The 22,564-nt window shown below is 40.4% G+C and overlaps 1 protein-coding gene across 3 annotated transcripts in view; it reads right to left on the minus strand.

The window, feature by feature from the left end:
- Positions 1 to 1,010: 1,010 nt before the first annotated feature.
- Positions 1,011 to 22,564, minus strand: part of CCNYL1 (cyclin Y like 1) — a 33,058-nt gene continuing 11,504 nt past the window's right edge. Inside the window, exons 2-10 of one of the 3 annotated variants that reach the window (XM_068407240.1) lie at positions 20,472 to 20,546; positions 18,538 to 18,572; positions 17,549 to 17,649; positions 16,032 to 16,067; positions 15,282 to 15,333; positions 12,559 to 12,678; positions 10,227 to 10,393; positions 5,578 to 5,740; positions 1,011 to 2,769 (exon numbers count right to left, since the gene is read on the minus strand). In XM_068407240.1, the coding sequence (XP_068263341.1) occupies positions 2,653 to 2,769; positions 5,578 to 5,740; positions 10,227 to 10,393; positions 12,559 to 12,678; positions 15,282 to 15,333; positions 16,032 to 16,067; positions 17,549 to 17,649; positions 18,538 to 18,572; positions 20,472 to 20,546 (866 nt within the window). In that variant the 3' untranslated portion in view covers positions 1,011 to 2,652. The remainder of the gene's footprint in view (positions 2,770 to 5,577; positions 5,741 to 10,226; positions 10,394 to 12,558; positions 12,679 to 15,281; positions 15,334 to 16,031; positions 16,068 to 17,548; positions 17,650 to 18,537; positions 18,573 to 20,471; positions 20,547 to 22,564) is intronic. The other 2 variants (XM_068407241.1, XM_068407242.1) reach the window with 2 other exon arrangements.

Consider the following 22,564-nt stretch of genomic DNA (forward strand, 5'->3'; position numbering starts at 1 on the left):
ATCATTGCTCATCCCTTCAAAAGGGAGCTATACAGTTTACTTTTTATTATTTACCTAAGAAATCCCCTAACTGTGTTTTCCAGGATCTAACTCACTCTTTTAGGGGGACTGGAATGTTAAGTGGAATTGCTATTTTTTCTCTCTTTAAGAGCTGAGTTGTAGTTCAAAATCTTATTGACAAGGTGCTCCAGGCTATGCTACTATCAAACTAAAGCCAGTTAAGGTTCAAGGCAAAATTAAGTTCAGCCCAGCAGTCTCCTGCAGGATCTATTGCAGAAGCAGCCATCAGCTCGAGCTGTCATTCACCTGCCAACCAGATCAGCAGGAAGAGCCTCCATCTCATTTGGCAAAAAGGAAAATGACTGCCCCCCATTTCTGCTGAGCACCTCACAGCTGAATGGCTGCATCTGCAAAGGCCATGTGCCAGCCCACAGCTAAGTGCATCCAGACCCATCCCACAAAGCTGAGGCACCTGGTACTGCTAAGGAAAGAAAAGCTCATTAGCAATTAGGTCACAAGTCAATCCAGGAGTTGGTCACTTGTAGCTTCCAATTTAGTGGTACTCAAGGGAGGACTTAAAATTAACATCAGATCACCTCCAGAGAGACTGGCCCTACTTAAAGGCCATTTAAGTGCAAAGAAACTGTCACTGAGTAGTTTACTTGAGCAGCCCAAGTCAAATTCTAAATCCAAACACCATGTGGGAATAACCAGGCAGCTACACAAGACCCTCCCTGCCTTCAGCTGCAGCAGGCTGCCAGGGCCCTGCCCCACGCTGCCTGGCAAGCAGCTCACGGTTGCTGAATGACCTCTGCTGCCAGCTCCCCAGACACTCACGAGTGTCTGGGATAAAATGAAGGTGAGGGGCTGGTGGGGAATGGAGGGGCCTTAACACACACCACTGGGGTTTTTCCTTTTTTTCATACTTGAGGGAGGCTGCAGAGCACCAAATACTTGTGAGGGCGAATGAAATCAAGACAGCTGTACAGAAAACACAATTCACCTTTAACTTTAATTAAAATAGAGTTTATTAGCTTTTCTTTTAATACAAACATGAGAAAGGAAAACCACCTGAAGACATAGCGTTATTTTCAAAATTGAATTGTGATCAATACCTGAAGTGCCAAGTTCCATGGGTTTGGGAGCCAAGGGCTGGCATATTTGCATACCACAAAAGGCCATATGCATCCTTTTAACAGCTGAGTGCAGCCAAACTCATGATTACACTCAGCCCCCCTCGCAGAGGCAGAGGGACTTGCTATTCAGTGTAAGTTTCTGGGCCTTGGCTGGAAGAGGAAGTGCACAAAACCCGTGCCATTTGGAGGGAGAGCTGCTCCTAGGACAAACCGCCTAGAATCTGTTTGGATCCAAGAAGGGAAGATACTACAAAGACTTGCAACAGGAAGAGTCTAATAATACTTATCCTGTTTAGAGTTCAGTTTCAGAGCCTGAAAGTAAGCTCCATTCCAAAGTCTCAGAAAGAGCAAAACCCAAGCCTCTAGAGCAGTTGCACAAGATAAAATTCACTTTGGAAAAAAATAATTTAAAAACGGGTTTTATAGAAAGCTTTTTGATAATTCTCAATTGAACACAGTATTTTTCAGTCTACCTTGTTAGGTAGTGCAGGATTCTCAAACTCATCACTGTCTCATTATGAATGTAAATCCTTCCCAGGAAACAAAACCCCAAGGAGAGGCAGATGGATGCACAATACCAGCTTTAGGAACTCCACTGTATATAGCACAAGAGATCTGCAGTAGAACTCACAGAAGCAGCGCTGCACACACGCCATTCACCACTGGATTGCTACACTGTTTGGGATGGTGATGATGTTTCCAGACCAACCTTCTCATTCAATGCCTCAGAAAAATACACAGATTGCGTCTCTTCCAGAGCAATGTAAGTATTAGAAAATGAGAGAAGCACCATAATTCACAAGAAATGCAGCATGGACCCTATACGTTTTAACAATACATAAAACCATATCTCTGCCCCCAGTCAAAACATTCAAAGTCTTTTGACAATCTCTACTGGAGTGAAGTTGTAGGTGCAGAGTTGGAATTCCTTCCTGCTGGGCAGCTTCTTGGTTATGAACAGATCACCAACAATAGCAGCTTTTAGTAGCCAAACCAGGGAAAAGCCATCAACACGTGTCTATGCTACTGTTTTCAGCTCCAGAGTGGCTTTGTACTTTAAGAGTCCCATGTTTTATTTTGTTTTTGTTAACACTGCATCGACCTGAAATACAAATGCAGCGAGACTCTGGATGACAGGGGAGAAGAGGGAAGAACATTGTAACTATAGTCATGTGGTTAGTGTTTAAATTCTAAAATTTAAAACTACTTATTATTAAAAACCTCAAGAGTTCACAGCTATAGGCCTACATAGTAAGCAAACATCTGTGGGGGGCAGAAGGAGAGAAGTTTGTTTTTGCACCTCTGGATACATTAGAAGGAGGAGAGAGTTGATTTGACAAAGGTCTTGTCTTTTGCACCAAGTATGCTCCTCAAGCTCTGGGCTCCCTTGGCTGATTTACCCTCCTCTCCTCCTCTTGCTGGAAGACACCATCACCGCTGGCTTGTGTGCATGGAGTGGTGGTATTCCTCCGATTCATGTGGATGCTGGTTCACGGTGCTGCGCCTTTCTCTCTCCTCAGGAGAGGATGGCATTAGAACGGCGGATACCAACTAAGTTATCAGCACTGAAAGATCGTCTCATAGCAGCTTTTGACAAGTCTTTGTATTTGTCTTCACACAGCCGGGAGATAGCCTGGATGCCATGTTCAGATACAAAATGAAAAGTACACATTAGAAGTTTGAACATTGCCAGGAAGCTTTTACAAGTGTAATACCAACAGAGCAGGCACTCTGTAGCTGTGATGCTACTAGCTTTTTTACCTAGAATGAGAGCAAATAAGAACTACTTTGGAGGGAAAATATTAAAGGGGTCTGTCCCCAAGCTAACAAGAACCCTGTCCATCAGCAAGACAGACATAAAGAAGGTGAGTGGTTTCCACATCCAAGTATCTTCATTCTTTTACTAGTCTCACTGTCTAATGGAAAACTTGGATCCATTTCAGACTTACAAGTTTGTGGAAGTTATGTTCAAAATTGCACCTAGTAGCTAGGTCCAGTGCATGCAGCAGCACAAAAATGCACACAGCCATTTCTAGGAAAGCAAAGGTTCAAACTGAAAAGGTTTCTGCACTCCCTTGGGCACCAGGGCATTCTACTAGGACGTCTGTTTTGCCTTTCCCTTCTCTACACCCTTGTCCCCAACATGCTCTTCCCAGGATCACTCACATGATCAAGGTCCTGAAGAGGTCTGAGAAGGGAGGGCAGCCCCTGCTCGATGGCATGGCAATAGCCATGGCACTTTAATACAGCTATTGAATACCAGCACATGTGGACAACTTAGTATTTAACTGCTTTTCCACCGATTTATTAGCTTGCCTCTGCTCTGCTTATCTAGCTAATCAAGCAGCCTTTATTCTGGTGCAGCTATTCCAGTAACAAGCCTAATTATTTAAATCCTAATAACACATGATTGTCCAGAAAACACAGTGTGTGCTCCCCTGCAAGGCCTGTTTCTGATTGGAGCCTTCAGGTATTATCAATGCAAATAAATAAGGATACCTGTCATAAAAGGCTGAACTGAATTTCAGTCCTGAACATTTACTTCCATTAATAATTTACCACCTATCACCAGACGAACTTTCAGAGTCCTGCGATCAGCTACAAGCCTATGCCTTCCCTTTAAGGCAGCACCCATTCAGCACAGCCCAGTGTTCTCGGAGTTCAAAAGGTGAAAAGCACTCCGAGCATGAATAAACTTCTAAGTGTATTTTAAAATAATTATTTACATTTATTTCTGCCGACCTTCTGGAGGCATGCATTTGGCTCAAGAGTGGCATTCTTTGAGACACGGGCTGCATGAGCTCCCGGTGCAAGACCGGACAGACTCTCCATCCTGTTTTAATGCTAGCACATCAATCATAGAGCAACCTGTGTTGACATATTTAGCCCCAGTCACCCATATGGTGTAAATCAGTTTTCAATCCCTGGAATACTAATTCACTGCTTCATACAGGCTCCTATCCAGCTGCTCATGTGCTTCTAACCAAAAGGTAGAATTAAAAATTTTAGCAAATGGTTTAAATATTTATCACATTTTAGAATTAAAATGTCCTATATACATGTGTTAGTAAGTGCACTATGGCCCATCACATACTGTGCTGAAAATTACTCTGGTTTTAAATACCAAGCCCCCAAATGCTAGCAAAGAAGAAACAAAACAGGCTCACAATCTGTAAATCATCCACTTATGCCTGGGCACTGAGCAGTTCAGTAAACAATTTCCTGTGGAATATGAACTGTCCTACAACCACATTTACAATTAGTGACAGTGTTAGCTTAAAGTGCAAGTAACAAGGGTGAGACAAAGCAGAAGAGCTGCATTGCTTAACTTTGAATAGAGGAATCTGTAGGCATATCATACCTATCATTCCAAAGGACCAGGAGGGATCACACTTATTCCCAAAGTTCAGCCACTTCTGGGATGAAATTAAAAAACCTGGCACTTGGCAGAATTATTGGGGGTAGACAATAGAACAATGTAAGCCAAGAATACTGTAGCACACCCCTCTTTGAAAGGGGATATGGTATCAGTGTACACAGGGCCTGCAGTAATGCCTTTGTTGAAAGGTCAACAAAACAACACGCAGAGTCATCAATTAAACCTGGACAGATGAAAGGTTGCATTGATCCAAGAACTTTTGCCTGGGAACCCAGGTAATTTAGATATTTTCAAAATGTCTTGCCTATCTCCAACAACCAGGAAGACTGACTCTGCAAAAGTTCAAGTTTTTTAAAATGAGCCTTCATACCAGAGGCATCTGCAGGGACTTGCAGAAGGGCAGCCTTTCCCATCGAGCAGAAAGGGCCGGTAATCTGTATTTACACTCCTCTGGGTATTCTGAAGGACTCCTAAGAAGCAGCTATTCCAAAAGTTTATCTTAAAGCAACATTTCTTTGGGAAGGTGAGGTTCTAAAAGTTGCAAAAAGAAACATACTATTATTTCTGCAGCTGTCCCCAGACAAACGGTTTATTAAACCATGAGAGCAGTATGAGTGCTCCCTCTAAACCTAAAAGCAGCTGTGCAGTGGGATGCAGTGGGAAACCCTCAGCTGGTAGTATTTAGAAAGGTCTGAGTGTGACTGTCTCTAGGTGCTTGGAATACAGACTGTGACCAGGGAAGGACAGACAATCCATTACATGTGACACTAATCCTTTCAATCTTAAGTAGCCTAGCTGAGCTATGGTTCCCAAAATAACATCCATTTTATTTTGTGATGTGCTAGACTTCCGTAATCTCTGTCCCTTCCTTTCCCCAGAATACTAGCTTAGCCTAGGCATGGTTTTAGAAGTGTTAACTGTAGTTATAAAGGGGTTAAATTAGCCTGTAATACACTAATTTAAAAGCTTTTTACTTTTTCTAACTGCCACTTAACATGATCAGCAACAGATGCTCTTACTACACATAGAAAGTCCCCTGCTCAGCCAATCTCAGACCATTACCTCCAGTTTCTGTGCTCTCTCTTTACTGAGAGGCTCCAGCAGAAAGCTCAGGTTATTGTCATCTGCTAGGGAGCGAAGATCGAAGTAGTATTTGGCGTAAACACTGGCAGGAACATTGATATTAAACTGCAGTAGCTCCAAGAAGTGTCTTTCCATCTCATTCCTAGGAGGCATAAGGGACAGAAGACAAAAGAAAAAAGAGATTGTTTTATCTGTCTGAAAACACTGAAGAGACCTCAAGCTTGTTTTTAAAACCAGCAACTTCAAAATAGTCATCAAGAGCTCTGCATTATTAGTTTCGAGAGACAGGTCATTCACTAGTGCTCAAAGCAAGGTGCGGCTTTTGAGTCCTGGCACCTCCGGCTCAGAGAGAAAGGTAGTGCCCTGTCGTGCACTCGCTCGGCTGACCGGGGAGGTTCATTCTTCGGAGTTCCATTAGTGCAGCTGTACAATTCATGCGCCATTCTCACTCTCGTACGGCCCCACGCTATAGTGATCAGATGAAAGGAATGATGTATGCTGTTTATTAGCTCTGAAGAACTTGCAGACATTTTCACCAGGCTGATAACAGGAAGGGGGTTTATTGAAGTAGAGGCGGACTAACAAAAGGAGTAGGCAGATCACCACGGCAACAAATGGATCTATGAAGAGCTGCTGCTATTATCTCACAGAAAAAAGCCTCTTGAAGCAACATGGATTCATCTCCAATAAATAAATAAATAAGCAGCATTAGGTGGGAGAAGGAATTTTCTCCTTAATAGCATTAGGCAGGAATACAAAGTGCTATGTCAAAGGGCACTGTCCAGTTTTTACTCACTCGTCTATTTTCACTGGGCAAAATATTTGGAGGAAAGTAGGGAGAGTGCCATGACATGAAAAAGGCTGCTTCAGCTACTGTACTGCGGCCAGCTACATCAGATGTTCTACAGAGGAAAAACAATGTTTTACAAATTAACCTAAAAGAAACTGGTGGTACCCAAACCACGCAATTTAGTTCCCCACTAACTCCACGATTGTTCCTGCTGGTAGCAGACCTGTCTCAACACAATTCAGCAGCTGCATAGGCCAACTGTGAATACACCAGCAGATTAAGTTGCACAAATTCAGTGCCGAGGCTGTTCTTGCTTTTAAGGAGCTTTTAAAATGGATGTTTTACCTATCAGAGGGGGGAGAAATAAATCAAGGAATCATCCAGGCTGTGTCCTGTATTGGATGGCAGGTCTCAATATGAATAGCAGCTTTGTGCTTTTTTCTAGTATAGTGCGCTTGAGTATCATTGAACCTAGTGCCAAAATTAATTTCCTGTTCATATGGTCATAAGCCTATAGAAATGTAAATCAGATAATGTTTTGATGATCAGCTGATCAGAGCTTGATTTACCCTGTGAATAAATGCTGTTCACTGCCCCTTTTGTACTCACTACGCTAATACATTTTAATTGTGTAAAAATACAATTCTTCATTGGATTAACAAGTCTATTAACAGTGGTTTAAAACCTGGGATAATGCCCCTGTGTTTTCTGTGCCTTATTTACAAACATATGTAGCCAAAAGAACAAACAGTGTGTGTCCCCTTACAAGCAATCATAGCAAGATTAGCAGCTGCACAGTGAATTTTTCCATCATTATGGATTCACTCTCATCAAAGCAACAAGTTTTGACAAAGGATGACTTCCAAATATCAATTTAATTTCCTTTGATTTTTTTCCCATTAGAAACAAGTAAAACAAACCACCCACAAAAAAAACAAAATAAAAACCCCTTTCAGTAAAACCTCACCTTTGCTTTGGTCAAATAAGAAAGGGCTTGTGATAGAAAAAAATAAGATGAATGCTTTACCTGTGTTGAGTAGGAAGAGGCTAAGGCACATGACCGCATCTACCAGTTGTGAGGCCTGGATCACGTACCCTTTAACAAACTTCAACCCACTCGAGCCACACAGCTCACACTGCTAACAGAGCTGTGAGGGGGACTGCCAAGTGAGCATCTTTAAGCAGTAAGGAGAGCGTGTTTGGTGGGGACGAGGTGCACCTACGCTGCCCTCAGAAGAGGTGCCTGGCTTGTACACATATACACGCACAGATTTGCAAACTGGGTGAACTAAACCAGATATAAACCCTTTCGCCAGTTCCAGAGTGGTGTAACTCCCATGCTTAGCTTGCAGTGGCTCAAACAAGAGCATCCATCAGGTTAGTGAGACCATTCTAGATATGTAGAGCCAAGAGGAAGATGCACAGAATGTTCACAGTCCTTGTAGACAGGCCTTCACTGCACAGGAGCGGCCCCCCCAGGGAGCGATACCTGGTAAGAGTCCTCCCAAGCAATCTTAGCTGGGGAGCTGCTGGGGTTTTGGGTGGGTTTTTTTGGCAGCATCACCAGCCATCTCCAACGTTAGAACACAACCATGCCTGAAATCCTTTGCCAATTGTTTTCTCTCCGTAACGCTTGTATTCAGAATACCTAATACTCACCATCAAGTGACTAGTTTAAAAAAAATATTAGAAATTACTAAAGCTGACAATGCCTATCGTACCAACTATTAATTGAAAGTAGACTTACAAACTTAAAACTCAGTTTTGCTGAGTATTTTAAGCAGTTTTCCAAGGTCCCGATTACGGTGATGTTACACAACCCAGGAGCAGTGAATTCTGCCAAGCTGCAGCAGTGAGGGGCCTGGGATGGACACCCCTGGGCCACTGTCGAAAGGGGTTTCTGCCCCTGTCAGAAATGTGTTTCTCCCCACTGTCAGAAAGGTACAGTTTCTGCCCATACCTAAATTCAAAGGTCTAAGTCATTTCAAATGAGATGGGATTAAAAAGTCTCATCTTCAAATGGGAGGAAAAAATAAGCCTAAATTCAGTCTATTTTCCCTGCCACTGTCCCTGCTTTGAAACTGTAAGTACAGACAATTTCAGGAGACCCAGCATCGGCAATAAACATCCTGCTTGTTACAGATATTTTCAGTGCTATCAGTTTGATTTGTCCCAAATAGGGCCAGAAGAAGAGACATCAAAAAGAGCAAGATATATACTCCAGCACTCCTAGCATCGCTGACCCCACTTCAGCCATCTCAGAGTTATTTGCAGCAACGCTTCAAGTATGTTCCTCAGCTAGACGAGCACTCTGAGCCAGGCCGAGGGAAGATGTACACTGTATAAAACCACTAATTATGCTTTCCTGAAAGCATGGCTGGCACAGCCCTGCATTTGGAGACAAAGAACTCCCAGGCAAGGGGTATGTATAAAACAAGGTACTATGTTTGCTGTTGCTGTTTGCAAATAACTTGAATAACAAAAACTCTTTTGGTGCAGGTAACTCCCCTGTTTTTAGAATGCTGCCCTCCACCTAACAGAAATAAAACTGGGTATTCCTCCTCCTAAAGAGTCCCAGATAAATAATTCCTTACTGTATTTTAAACATTAGCTTTAGGCTGAATCCAGGGAAAAGAGTTTGGGGCAAGAACAGACGCTCTCACATAGGCAGCCTCCCAGTGCTGTGTGCAAACCTCTACCACCTCAGTCTGCTCCTGTACGAGAACTGTTACTACACAGGCCTGGACGCGTGCTCAATTACAGCACAGTGGGGTGATAAAACGCAGAAACACATAAAACATGTCATGAAGTTTATTAAGGCCAGAAAGCCTGATACTAAGCTAGCCTTCTAGCATTTCTACCACTGTGATAATAAGGGAAATAAACTGGCAAACAGAATTAAAACTAATGTTGACATCTCAAAGCTCGCACAGATAGAACTTTGTGAAAAGGAATTTAACAGAAAATCTAATGGGCCAAATCCACTCCACATAAACACGCCTCCAGCCCGTAGTATGAGCCTGGAGCCACGAGGATGAACATCCTCTGAAACTGCAGAAATTGTAGGGCTTAAAGCGGAGCGCACCAAGATAAGAGAGCAGATTCACAATTTCTGAAAAACTGAAATCTACATCTGAGACAAGAACATACACAGGGAACAGCCTGACATAAACAAGCAGTAGCAAGACTGAGAATTTTGTTCTTGGCACCAAGTCTAACTAACAAGTCTAAGAACTCACCCAAAGAGGATGAGCTGTAGCAGTAGCTGGATGTTACACATGCAGCCACAGATACCAACACAAATGACACCTGTCTGCCAGCAGCAGCAGCCAGGAATTCAGACCCTGAGATAGTTAGGCCTTAGCTAGATACAAGAGCAGACACACGAGTCACAAGTTACGGCTTACCTTGCAATTTTTCAAATTCTAAAACAGAAAAGGCAGGGAACAAATTCAGTTCACTTCCCCCCCTCCCCAAAAATACTTTTGATAAGACTATAAATTGGACACTTTAGAGCTACACAATGCAAAAACATAGCTGAAACAAGAAGCCAATCCCATGGTTCGTCACTGGGGGAAAGAAGGTAAAGAAAACTAACTTTGAAGTTACTCACCCAAGACATTAGAAATATTAAGACAGATTTGTCTCAAAGTAGGGTTATCCAACGTTTCCTAGGTTAAAAAAGGGAATGAGGCCAGACACCAGATATACGTCATGTACGTGTATCATAGCACCAGAGACAGACATTTTTTCAGTATGATCACAAAAACAGCCATTCCAAAAAAAAAACCAAACCCAAACAACAAAACTCTGCAGATTAGCCAACCTTGCAACTTACATGTCCTCAACAGTAATGTCCTTCAGTATTTGGCAATAATCCACATTCCACACAGCCTGATCATCCCAGACTTTAGAAGCCAGCAGAATAGCTCCTAGGACTATCCTCTTCCAGTTACTAGGGCATATGTCAATCTCTGCATAGGTTAGAAGCCTTTCCAAATAAACCTATAAAAAGAAAAAACCAAACCCAGTGTTTTATGTGTGTAATTAAGACCTGGAGCTGAGTTCTGAGCGGCAAGCAGTCCAGTCCAATACAACTCCTTTATCCCATTACCATTAAGTGTGTCAGAGTAAGTATTAGTGATTACTGCTTACACTTTAGAATCCAAACTTTCAGGAGTTACAGGTTCCATTTTTTAGTACAACACAAGAACTGGACCACCAAGGTACACAACAAAGATACTGAAGAATCAGTTCAGAGCGATGAGCACTGCTGTTTCAGTGAGACACTGCTAGAGCTCTTTCTGTCACAGAGTCCCTCAGTCACTGACAGGTTCTCATTAGGGCCTGTCTGGGATAGTAAATCACTCAGCATCACACTAGCCTTTCATCATGGTTAAGGTTCAGCACTTGTAGCTTAACAGGAAGTGCACAAACCTGCATCGTGATCTGTAGTCATGGGACGAAGATGCATTAATTGCTATTTTTCCACAATGAAAAGTGTTATAGTGCTATTTCTGCTTCACCCTGTGAAGAACAGACTTCAATCCTTCTCCTATAACAATGTCACCCTCTACTTTCATCTACATCACCAACTGCTTAGATGAAGATACCCAAGTCCAAATATATGTCTTGGTCTTTTACTCATTCTTCCCATGTAATCCCAGCCCAAAGATGTTGAATCTGTCCCTTCCTTAAAAGTTTTCTGCTGTTTCACACTCCTATAATGATCCACATACCAAGTAATTTGCACTTTCACATTTGAATGTAGATTGTTGTCCTGGTTTGGCAGAAAATGCAGTTACGTAGAAGAGACTTAGCTGAAAGTAAAAATCACTGAAAGGAAAATTGGCCTGGTTTAGGCCAAACCAGGACAATTGTTCTTAATGTTCTATTACCTAAACTAACTCCAAGGTCCTAATGAAACCTCAGATAAACTAGTGGGTGCAGGAAGGCATTGTACAGGTCTAAGGATAGGATCAATCTTTATTACTAGGGTGTCCCCACACTTTCTTTTATCGCATCCTTTGCTGGTAGCCTTCCTGGGGACTAACGGCGTTCCTGTAACAACAGAGCCATCTAGTGCCAACATCCACTGTAAGAACTCTTTCTGTTTTTTGTAAATACTGCAGCCGGCTAGATTGCCCAGGGTTAGCTACCATCTGGTTCTGTCAAAATTGCCTGCATGTCTTTGGAAAAGCAAAAGCCTCTTAACTATTTTCCGAGTTTCAATAGCTCTAGCTATCTGGCATTTTTCATTACTTATTTCCTTACTAACGAGAGTCCTTCAAGCTGAGTTTGCCGCATTGTCTTTTGGTGGCAGTTCTGTTCTCCTTTCAGACTGTCGTTCAGAAAGAAGCCACAATGAAGACTGCAGCCTAGTATGCAACAAAGTGCAGTTTAAGAGATTATCTAATGCAGCAATTATATAGGTTATGGTTTTATTCTTTCCCTTCATATACATATGTCTATGCACGCATATATGCATGTGTATAAAGTAATCAGTATCATCAATTTTTTATATCTATCTTGCTTTCTGAAATCAAACAACTGTAATGAGATTATTTTCTTACTATTGTTCTTAAGTTCCAAGTACCTCCATGTCCCCTGGGTAAAAAAGTTGTAGCCTCTTTGGTTTAATAAAAAAAAAAGTTTGACAGAAAGGCTGCAATGATTGAAGGCCATAATAATGAGAAAGTTAATCTCCTGGAGTTCCTACAGTATTGATCCTCCGCCCCTTCGGGGGTGTTAACTTGCACTGCTCTGGTTAATATGAACTCAAACTTCTCACTCTCCCCTTCTCACAACTGAAATAAAAGGCATCTTTGTGTCTGATCTTTTTCTACCCCACTGTTTACAGTGTCCCACTGTTCTGCCTTTCTCAGCCTTCAACAGCAAGTTATATATTATGAAACAATGTTTGACTGGACAAGTAACTAAGCATTGCATATTCACACATAGAAAAAGCTCCTTTTTAGTTGACCACTTCTGTGACTACTTAGAAATCGTCTCTACTGAACTCACTTTTACAGTGTCTTCATTATTAACAAGGTTTCATGAGATACTGTAACTATTTAAATGTCAGTTCAGCCCAGTTCAATTCACTCATTGAGGGGAGAAAAAAAAAAGTCTTCCAAAAGCTCAAGTTTCGGTAATCGGGCGTCTCTTACCAGTGTCACTATTGCACATTCAGCTGTCAGCTGTGCAGCACTGAAAAGTGTCCGAACAAACCGGTAGATGTGCTTGTGATCAGGGTCGTGTTTGTAGTAGTCATCTGGAACTTCCTCCCGCTGAAAGAAAGTTCTCTGAATTACTGAAAATCTGTCTTACTTAATACTGACTTTAAAGAACAGACGCACATGGTTGTTTCTTCTCACCGAGCAGAAGTGTATACAACACTTCCCTGTCACAGAGACCGAACAAAATTATGCGCTGAAAGAAGCAAGCAGCCTTCAAGCTGCCTTGCAATATTATGAATATTGCAAACAAAACACAATACCTGTAGTTGATAATGTCTTTGTTTTGAACACTTTTTTGATCCGTAAGGCTAGCGGGAAAGAGCATGAACTACCATCATTATTACAGGTGCTAACTGTCATCCACAGAACATTTCACAGACTAAAAGAGATTTGGAAAAAAAAAAAAAGTTTCTCTCTGCAAGAAAATCACAGATACATGTGCACACCAGGGAAGCACTGGCTCTTCAAAAGGCAAAATTAAGAGACTTCACAAGATTGTCCTTCCAGCTGAGGGAGAGCTGAAGAACACGTCTAACTTTGTCACAGGTAGATCTGGAAGGTAACTTATGCTGTCTTCATAGGACTCGTTCTTGAGAGATTCCAGAAAGACAACAAAGCTAATGAACACCTAGATTTAAGTCTGACACGATGCTAAACTGTTTCTAAATACAGGGGAGAAGAAAAGCCTGGAAATCAACAGTCTGTAAAAGCAATCCTAAAATGAGTGTTTGCAAATTCTGACCCTGTCCCCCCAGACACTCAGCACTCTTCCTGGAGGAGTAAAACTTCTAGAGCTCCAGCTTTACACACTGGTTCTGCAAGACTGATAGTGGAACAGTTTTCTACATACAGTCCAAGTGAGACCTATGGTACAGTAAAGATACTAGATAAGAACAGCGTAGCTGCTTGACATTAAACAAGTAGCAATAAGGTAAGCAAAGCAGCAGGCATTTTCATGTGTTTTTGTGGTTTCAAATAGCCAGGTAACAGCGTCAAGTAAAATGAAGAGATACATTAACTTTGTACTCTCTACACAGCCTTCTAATACACCACTAACCAACAGAGGTTACCTCTTCGAGGTGGGCACGCAACATTAGCAATAGCGTGAGCACAATCCTTCTTGTGCAATTCCTGTGCTATGAGCAGCACGAAAGCACATCTGGAAGTATATTTTTGCTGACTGGAACTGAGGAGGAGAAGGTTGGACTGGTATTTGTGACTAAGCCCTGTGATGCTGGTAACTTGAAGTTGGTTACTTCTGCTATTAGGGTCAATAGAGCCTGGATTTGGACTCCTTGTGATGGAATCTTCAGAGGACAAGGTGTTCAGAGATTTCTTCCAGCTAATTAACCTTTTTCAAGGAAGTGTAGGTACCCAGCCAAAACCTCACTGCTGTAGAAACTAACAATCCATTTGTATGTTTCCCCTCAGAAGTATGACATACCGCCATTATTACATACTGCAGGACAGAAGACAGACACCTTTAAGTGTTCCCTGAAGGACACAATGATTTTCCTCTATTCATACTCACTAAATAGGAGGTAGGCTATACAAATGGATGAAAAGATGTCAGGTTGCTAAATAAAGACAATAAATTGTCTGATGAAGTGGAGTTCATCTTACATAAATAATTTTCAGTGTGAAACAACAGATTCAGGCAGTTAAAACAGTTTCGGACCAGGCTTTTCTCTTGAAGTGCCACAATCCATACAAGAAATCTTCTATATAGCTCTTCTCCTGAAGTTCATTATTTTTATTGAGTTGTATTTATTCAAGTGTACAATTCCTAGCACAATGGGTCATGTTTAGGGATGAAACTCTAACAAGCTTAAAATATTTAATTGTTTATTAAAAACTGTTTATTAACAAGCCAAATCTGAGATAGATTAAGCTGCATTCGCTCAGGTAAGTCCCAGAGCAAACTGAATTTTAGAGCTTTGCTAAATTCATTTCGAATGAAAAACAAAGGAAGTGGTTCTGTAGGACAGTCATGAAGCTAGCAGTGCTCAAATGGAACATAAAAAGCACATGCTCCACTCTTGAGCTTGCCTGTACTATGAGGTTTTGCATCTTAAGGCTGTCTAAAAAGGTGTACCAGGACAAGTCCCATTAAAATCACATGCTGAATGCTCCTAGCTGTTACTGCAAGCAGCATTCAGCGTATTTGCTTTATAATTCTGCGTTTCAGTTTTTTTAAAGACCAGACTCACCGTCTCCTACTTTGTGTCATGCTTCATGTATTATATTCTCCCGTTTGCAGTCATTTAAAAGGTCAGGCACATATCTACTAACCGTGTCTTCCGAAATAAATACGGAAGACTTAAAGTAGTGTTAAAGAGGGGAAGAAAGGAGTCAGACAAGAAAGTTCTGATACAAAATACGCAAGAATCCGCACATGCTTGCTTTTTGTTTATATTCAAAGCACAGAAAACCAAATGTACTTTGCAACATTTAGAAAGCCTGGGTTCTGTTCATGATCTAACTGATATCAAAAGTCCAGACAACACTGCCTGCATGTATTTTATATATAAAGATATAATTTAAGATCAATTTGCTTGTGACCTGGTGCTAAGACATCTTTATGACTTATACATCAAGATGTTTAAAAATATGTATATTGATACACATTCAGAGGATCAAAAAGTTACACTTACTGTGAGAGGATGAGATTTTTCATCAAAAATATCCAATGATCTGTCAGAATCTCTACAAAGTAAAAATCTCTGTTTTAGCAACAAGAGTTAACTGGTAATGCTATGCTCCACTAAAAAGTGTTATTCATTAAAGAAGATAAAGGGACATATTTTATAGCTCAGCTTTTCCTAGAATATGGTATGAAGTTGTATTTTTGCAAAGCATTTAATGATGAAATCTTACAACTGCATATTTAAGCAGCTAAACAATGAATAGCTATCCATGGTCTCATATTATGCTTATTACAGTTCTCCCTTAAAATATGAAACCGTCTCATTAATAGCATTTATTTCAAAAAGGCAGCTGTAATTCTGAAGCATACACTGTAACCAGCTGTAACGGCACAGGTTATTTGTACATGGGACAGAGTGTTCCTTCACCCATCAAAACTAATCGTTACCTCTGTATTTAGGTAAAGCTAAACAAAGTTCAAAGGCTGATGTGTGGTGAGTTAAGTGTATTCTTCTCACTCCCTCTGTTCTGACTTTTTGTACTTCATTCTCGATGAAGCACATGCCATTGGATAGGTGTATTACTGACCCTTCCACACCAGCTCAAGAGCGGGTACAAAAAGGAAGCAGATACAGCATGAAGTGTCAGACTTTTCAACTCCATTAAGTTATACTAGCTGCTACTGGAGTGACCAAGACCATATCCCTGTCCCAAAAAGAAAGTTGTTAGATTTCAGGAAAAAAAAAAAGTTCACTCACCTGTTCTTTATATGGTAGAATATTGCTAATGTCACACTAAAAAAGAGAAAGAAAAAATAGAAAAGACTTAACAAAGCACATTCTGTGCACACTCTTCTACTGCAAAAGCTCAGAATGTTCAGAATCCATTATGGACTGGCTTCCTCTCACATTCTTGAGTACTCTGAGTCTCTTTTCTGATGTTTACCTGCCTGAACAGAAATTGGCCAAATCAGATCTGCTAGCCAAACTATTTTTATATTCATTGTACAGGTATTTGTGCCACAAAATAAATATTGTACCACATTTTAAACACACACCTTCATTGCCTGATTAGGTGATATTTATTAAAAATATGGAATATTCACAACTAAGATATAATAAAAGTTCTACCTGATGTTACATATACTGTCTGTTACAGATTCTGCTGATGTTTTAACTCTGTATCTCTGGCTGTCTAATTTAGGACCTGTCTTAAAAAAAAAGAGAATAATAAAGATACTATGCCAGCATAATCCAAGAAGGGGACAAGAATAGATCTCAGTCTCTGCTAAGTAAGGCAATAGATTTCATATTGATACTCATCTACTGTGGCCAAGTTTCAGATACGTTACTGGCAGTGACAACAGGAACACTGCCATCACAGGAATCCGTCACGGGGAAGCTCTGATCTATTGCCAGCTGTACACCACTTCAAAATGGCACAAGCACTATCTTTTAGGTTTTTTTTTCCTCTAGAGAAAAAGTGACATACTAGATACCTCTGTTTGAAACCAAATTTGAAAGCAACAAATCAACTTAAGACATTTCCAAACTCTGCAAGTGTTAAAACAGTAAAGCCTTCTGGGCCTGAAGCTACTTTGCCTTACTTTCCCTTCAAGCACAGTAAAACTCTCTTCTCAGTTCTCGGCTGGTATCATCTATGCACAAAGAACTGTCTCGGTGGCACCCAGAACGACAGGTCAAACAGCCATTTCCACTGCAGAACCAAGACGACTAGTTATGAAACTCACCTACCTAACATAACAAACATACAAAGAAAAAGCAAGGCTAGAACTAAAACCAAAGCCAGTGACATACTGTTATCCACAACTAGAGGGCAGACTAATACCGCTGGCAAGTAGCGCAGTCCTGCAAACTTCCTGAAACTCCATGCAAAATCCATTTCGAGTTTTCCCAGATCATGAGCTTCTGGACTTGGCTTTCAGTGTGAAGACTTTGAGCTCCCCCACCCCAACACACACTTATAAACCCAAAATGCTGACACACTGCTGCACGGCCTCAGAGTCTCAAGTGCGTAATGATAACTGCTTTGAAATACAACAGTACGTTAGCTCTGTAACTGGAAAAAAAAGCTGGCTTCAGCAGTCATAATTAACCAGCCCTCTACACCCCTTCCATGACCAACGTGAACGAGCACTGCTGTGCCCCTCTCATTCAAGTCTGTGACCAGATATGGAACAGACAAGACCACCACAAAATCCCAACTAAACCTTACAATGCTACTCAGCCCCTTGTTGACAACAAATGGTTCTTACCACTTTATTGTGCTTCTAAGGTTGGGCTGACTGACGGTGCTGTCATCTATAAATATTGTTGAGCATGAGCTGTATTTTTTCGTAAGCTGCCCAGGAGAAACCTTGGGGGGAGGGGGTAGAAAAACAAAACAAAACAAAACAAATACATTCAAGAAGAGGGATTCTGTGAGCTTTGGTTTACCACACTGAACACTGGCTTTACACCTCAAGTAGCTACTGCAAAGGAGGTATTTGTAGATGATTGCTCCTGCTGTGCAAGCTACCCTATAGCCACCAGGTTCCTGAGGATACCCTTTGTGTACGATAGGTGTATAAATCATCCCTTGTAATATACAACATGACATTTTCAGATAAGTAATTTTCAGTAGAAATAGCAGCAGCTAAAGCCGCAAGTCCTCCGATTTTCTCAGTTGTCCTCCATTCTACTCTTGCCAGTTCGGGTCTCAGTCTTCCCTCTCTATGATGTACTTTATTATCTGTGACAAAAAGGCAGCCGGGGGAAAAAAGGAAGAAATTTTCAGATTTTAAAACTAACGGATTATCTTTTGTTTATCATACTGATGATAATGTTTGTTTATAATTCTCTTTTTATGCTGGATATATTTCTTACAGTAAGTCCTGTAGTGATGTTCAAAAATCAAGTCATTTAAGACTTGTCATCCCAGCTGAGAAATTAATCCAGTTTTATTTCTGTTTAAAAAAAACTAATGTAGGCAGTTTTTTCTCCTTTACTGTTCTGAAATGCTTAAGACTTACAACAAAAAAATCCATTCTTTTCTTTTGCCATCAGCCATTCTATGCTCTGTGATACCATGCCTGTTTATTTTTTTAAAGACAGGCAAAGATAATTTAGTTTTATCTTGCTAAGGAGGATTTGGAACATGTGTAAGACTATATACCTAGAACTACAACAGTTGTTTCTTGAATTTGTCTTTGTCTCAACATGCTAATATTATCTATATAGCACACTAAGAATTTGTTTTACTTACATGATTGATGTGGTTACTCTTCCTCTTCTCTCGCACTAGAAAGAGGGAGAAAGAATGTGAACTGAAAGGTTTCTAAAACACAATCCCAATTTACATTCAATAAAGTCATTCTATTAACCTAGTCTTCTGAAGTACTGAAGTATTAAAAGTTTCAAATTTGACTTTAGGTGTCAGGAAAAGTAGTTTGAGGAAAAAATACCAAGTTTCATCAAGCTAGTAAACTCCATACTACTTCCAACTACCCACATGTACATTCAGGAACTACTACCCATTGCTCTATGGGAAAAATGTCTCAGCTTTGAAAAGATGCTGTGCATCGTGAAAAACTGGATGATTTCAGATAGTTGAAATAGACGTGTCCAACATCCAAGAGCAACCACTCAGCAAACAGAAGTAAAAGCATCACACACTGAACGTGCCAAAGACACAAGTGAGGTGCCCAGCATTATATAAGAATTATCTCTCCTCCTATTAGACAGCAGAAGGGAAAAAGGTATTTCACTATGCAGAAGATGCAGGCAACAAGCTATGCCTATTCATCATATAACTGCAACCACGTTATTAGATCATTTTAAACTGTGTCAGCCTTTCAAAAAAGATTGTAAGGTTTAACTTCCAGGTATAACAGCAGCAGTAAAACAGTGCTGTTAAAGGAGAGCTGAGAGTTGCATACGTGCAGAAAGCTATACAAATGTGACCAGCCTGGACAGGTGACTTCTCCAAAGTTTTGACCTCAGGTCATTACTGCTTGTTAGCAGGACACATTCTCTTAAATATTTAGAAAAATTAACAATTGGAAGAGAGTATCAAAATTTTTTTTGTCTTTTTGCATAAACCAAAACTCATAATCCTGATAATATCTCAGTGAGAGAGAACTTACTGATATTAATTCTACTAGTTCTACAAAAGGTTAATTAAAGAAAATCCAGTGAAATTAGAAAACAAACTCTTCTGCCTGACTTGCCCATAAAAATACCCTGTAAAAATCAATTCATCCAACTAATACAAACTTCAGAGAATAGTTTAGCAGTTATTATCTCACCTAGCAGACCATTTTTCTACATGAACACAAGTATATACATTTCAATACATCACATCTGAAGAATACCGAATCATGTTCAAAAGCAATCCTACCCCCAACAAGGATGGTCATGTAGTTTGAACATTATTTGCAGGAAGGCTGAAAGGCTGCGCAGTGAAGCTGCACTACAGTGTTCAAGAACTATGTCACCTTGCTAACTGCAACTTAAGCAGCGGTCATCTAAGAGGTGTTTGAAATGTGCAGGTCAGATCCTGTCTGTTAGAAGACTGACCTTAGAGGCCTCGAGGAAAGACGCCTGCATTTCCTTGGCATCATCTCTTCCAGAGAATCAGGCTAGTGCTCGTTTCCACTGCTTACCCGTTAACTGAGCATCACAAAGTTGATACAACTGACAATTTCACTGCTTGCCATATAATTTAAACCAGGATTCAAGAGTAATTATGCTACTGAAACTATTCAAACAGTTTAAAACAACATATTCAAAAGCAACAGATACAGACTGATGGTTTAGGCTTATTGTTCCTTACAGAAAACAGTCCTTCCTTTTTTTTTTTTTTAAAGCAATTTTTAAAACAGTCCTTAGTCATAAAAAAAAACGCCACCGCTGCTTGAAGCTTGAATTACGCTCATGAAGAAAGCCTTGTTCCTTCAGACTACTAGGATACAGACTCTGAATTCTCACGATATTTAAGTGTTTAGAAGAACAAGTGGTTTTAAGTGTTACACGAAACAGCCCATGAACACATTTCCGTGTAAATGTGCAAATTATTAATGCCTATGCTTTGAAAGAATTAAAGCAATTTAAGTGTTCCTGAGCTGTATAATTAAAATAGGCAGCTATTCTTCCAGTTTTCCTCCCGCCTTTTTTTAACTTGGAGAAAACGTAGCTTACCATCTGTTTGAGACTTGCTCAGGAAAATTGTGCTTGCTCTGGGATGATCAGATGGATTAGATTCCAAGGCTAAATCTGAAACAGAAAGGACAAAATAAGGAGAAACCTTTAACAGAAGATTATTACTGCAACAATTCTCACCCAGCCTTAAAATGTTTAAGCACAGCGATGGAGACGAGATCAGAAACACACAGAATGGGCTCTAAAGCCCAGTCTCTCTAAAGCAAAACCTTACTTTTGCCAAGGTAAATAAAAATCTGACATTTTCCCCTCTGAAAAAATAAGAAGTCTGTGGACTTATTCTTACTGCCATGAAGCTCTGAAGTAGCTTATGGTTTCCATCAAAACAAAATCCAGAAAGGGAGATCTCAGAAAACAACAGTCAGTATCTGCCCCTGCATGTTAGGGCAGCTGGATGTGGAGCCGGTGCTCAGTAGAGGGCAGAAAGCTGGAAGTTTATCAAGAGCATAATTTTAAAAAAAAAAAAAAAAAGGACACTGCTGATCTTTATGCTTTAAGTACACAATACAGCAGGAGACAATCTCTGTGGACTTATAAAAGAACCTAATAAGTAACTTTTACAGTGCTGATAAATATCAAAACATGGATCTTACACTATTCTGTTCTTTTGGATTTTCAAGTAAAACCCTGTGCAGCTAATATATAATTATTGAGGAACAAAATGATTGCTTTAATCCTTGGCCACAATAAACCAGTGCTGACATTAGATGAGGATATATTACTCCCTTAGATTAAGATGGGAGTGATCACCAAAAAGTTTGTTGGTGAAACTGTAAACATCATGATGAAATTCTGAGCTGCATTAGCTTTGACAGAAGATACAGCTGTTGTGAGGAAGTCATGCTACAGACACACTGACTTCTGTGAACACATGAACAGAATAATCTGGTACTGTGATCCTGTACATCCTGGAAAGAGGAAACTCGCATCCATTTACATTTGTCATTCCGATCTTCCTGTGTGCTACTTATGCCATGCTAATCATAAAAGCATGCAAACTTGCACGTGAGTGTTTCAAGGTGGTATGCCAATGCAGTTGCCACAACCTTAAAAAACAAAGTCATCTAAGAAACGTCATCAACTTTTAATGGGAAAAAAAAAATCTTCAGAGCTTTTTATGCACTCAACCAACAGAACTCTGGTTAAATAGTAGCCAAAGTATGCACAAACTATTTTGGTGCTGAAGTCTTAACTATGTGAATGCTCTGTGCTACTGCACCTAACGCATAGCACAGCCCCAGCCCTCATGCATCAGCGAGTGCACGTAATTGCAAAAGTACGTGTGTCCCCAAGACTTCTCATTCCAGATTCCCACTGGCACACAACACTGGTATCCAGACCTGGATGTTTTCCAAGTACTTGGCTTACAACATCACTGGTCTTAGTCCAACAGCATTGCTCTGACACTGGTCCAGGATGCAGACACCGTAGAGACTCAAAATTACAGCGGTAAATACGGTAGCCAACATCTATTTAGGAACACAAAGATTGTTCAACCAGGAATTTCCGCCTCCTCTCAAAAAAGGCCAGAGTCAGCTACGAGAGCAGACCATCCCAGGTAGTTTTTACAAGCTAGCTTACAAAACAGTATTTCTGTTTCCACCTTACTGTGCTCATTCATGCCACGTAGTGAACAGATACCTGAATTTAATCCTGTAGCTAAAATGTCAGAAATCCTCATTTAGAAGTCCTAGAACAGAATTTGCCTCACAGGTCATACCTGAAGTACCACTAATACACATTTAGTTCTCTGAAAAAAAAAAAATCCAGCAATCAGTAGTATGCCATACTGGCACATTTTAACTACCGTTTGTTACATCTCAACAAAATAGTATAACTTGCTTAAAACTTGTCCACAATGTTGACAAATTTCTAACACTGATTTAGCAAAATCACTTCAAAGAGACAGTACAGAGACCAGCTCTAGTTTCTAATGCTAGCACTCTATTAAAAAAAAAAAAACAAACAAATAACAAACTTTGACACAGACCAAGGAATTCACTAATAATGGCAAATACTAAACAATTTTTTAGATTTTATAAAGGAGTGACTCGGAAGTGGAAGTATTTTGC

The sequence above is a fragment of the Nyctibius grandis genome, chromosome 9 (assembly GCF_013368605.1).
Source record: "Nyctibius grandis isolate bNycGra1 chromosome 9, bNycGra1.pri, whole genome shotgun sequence".
NCBI classification, from domain to species: Eukaryota; Metazoa; Chordata; class Aves; order Nyctibiiformes; family Nyctibiidae; genus Nyctibius; species Nyctibius grandis.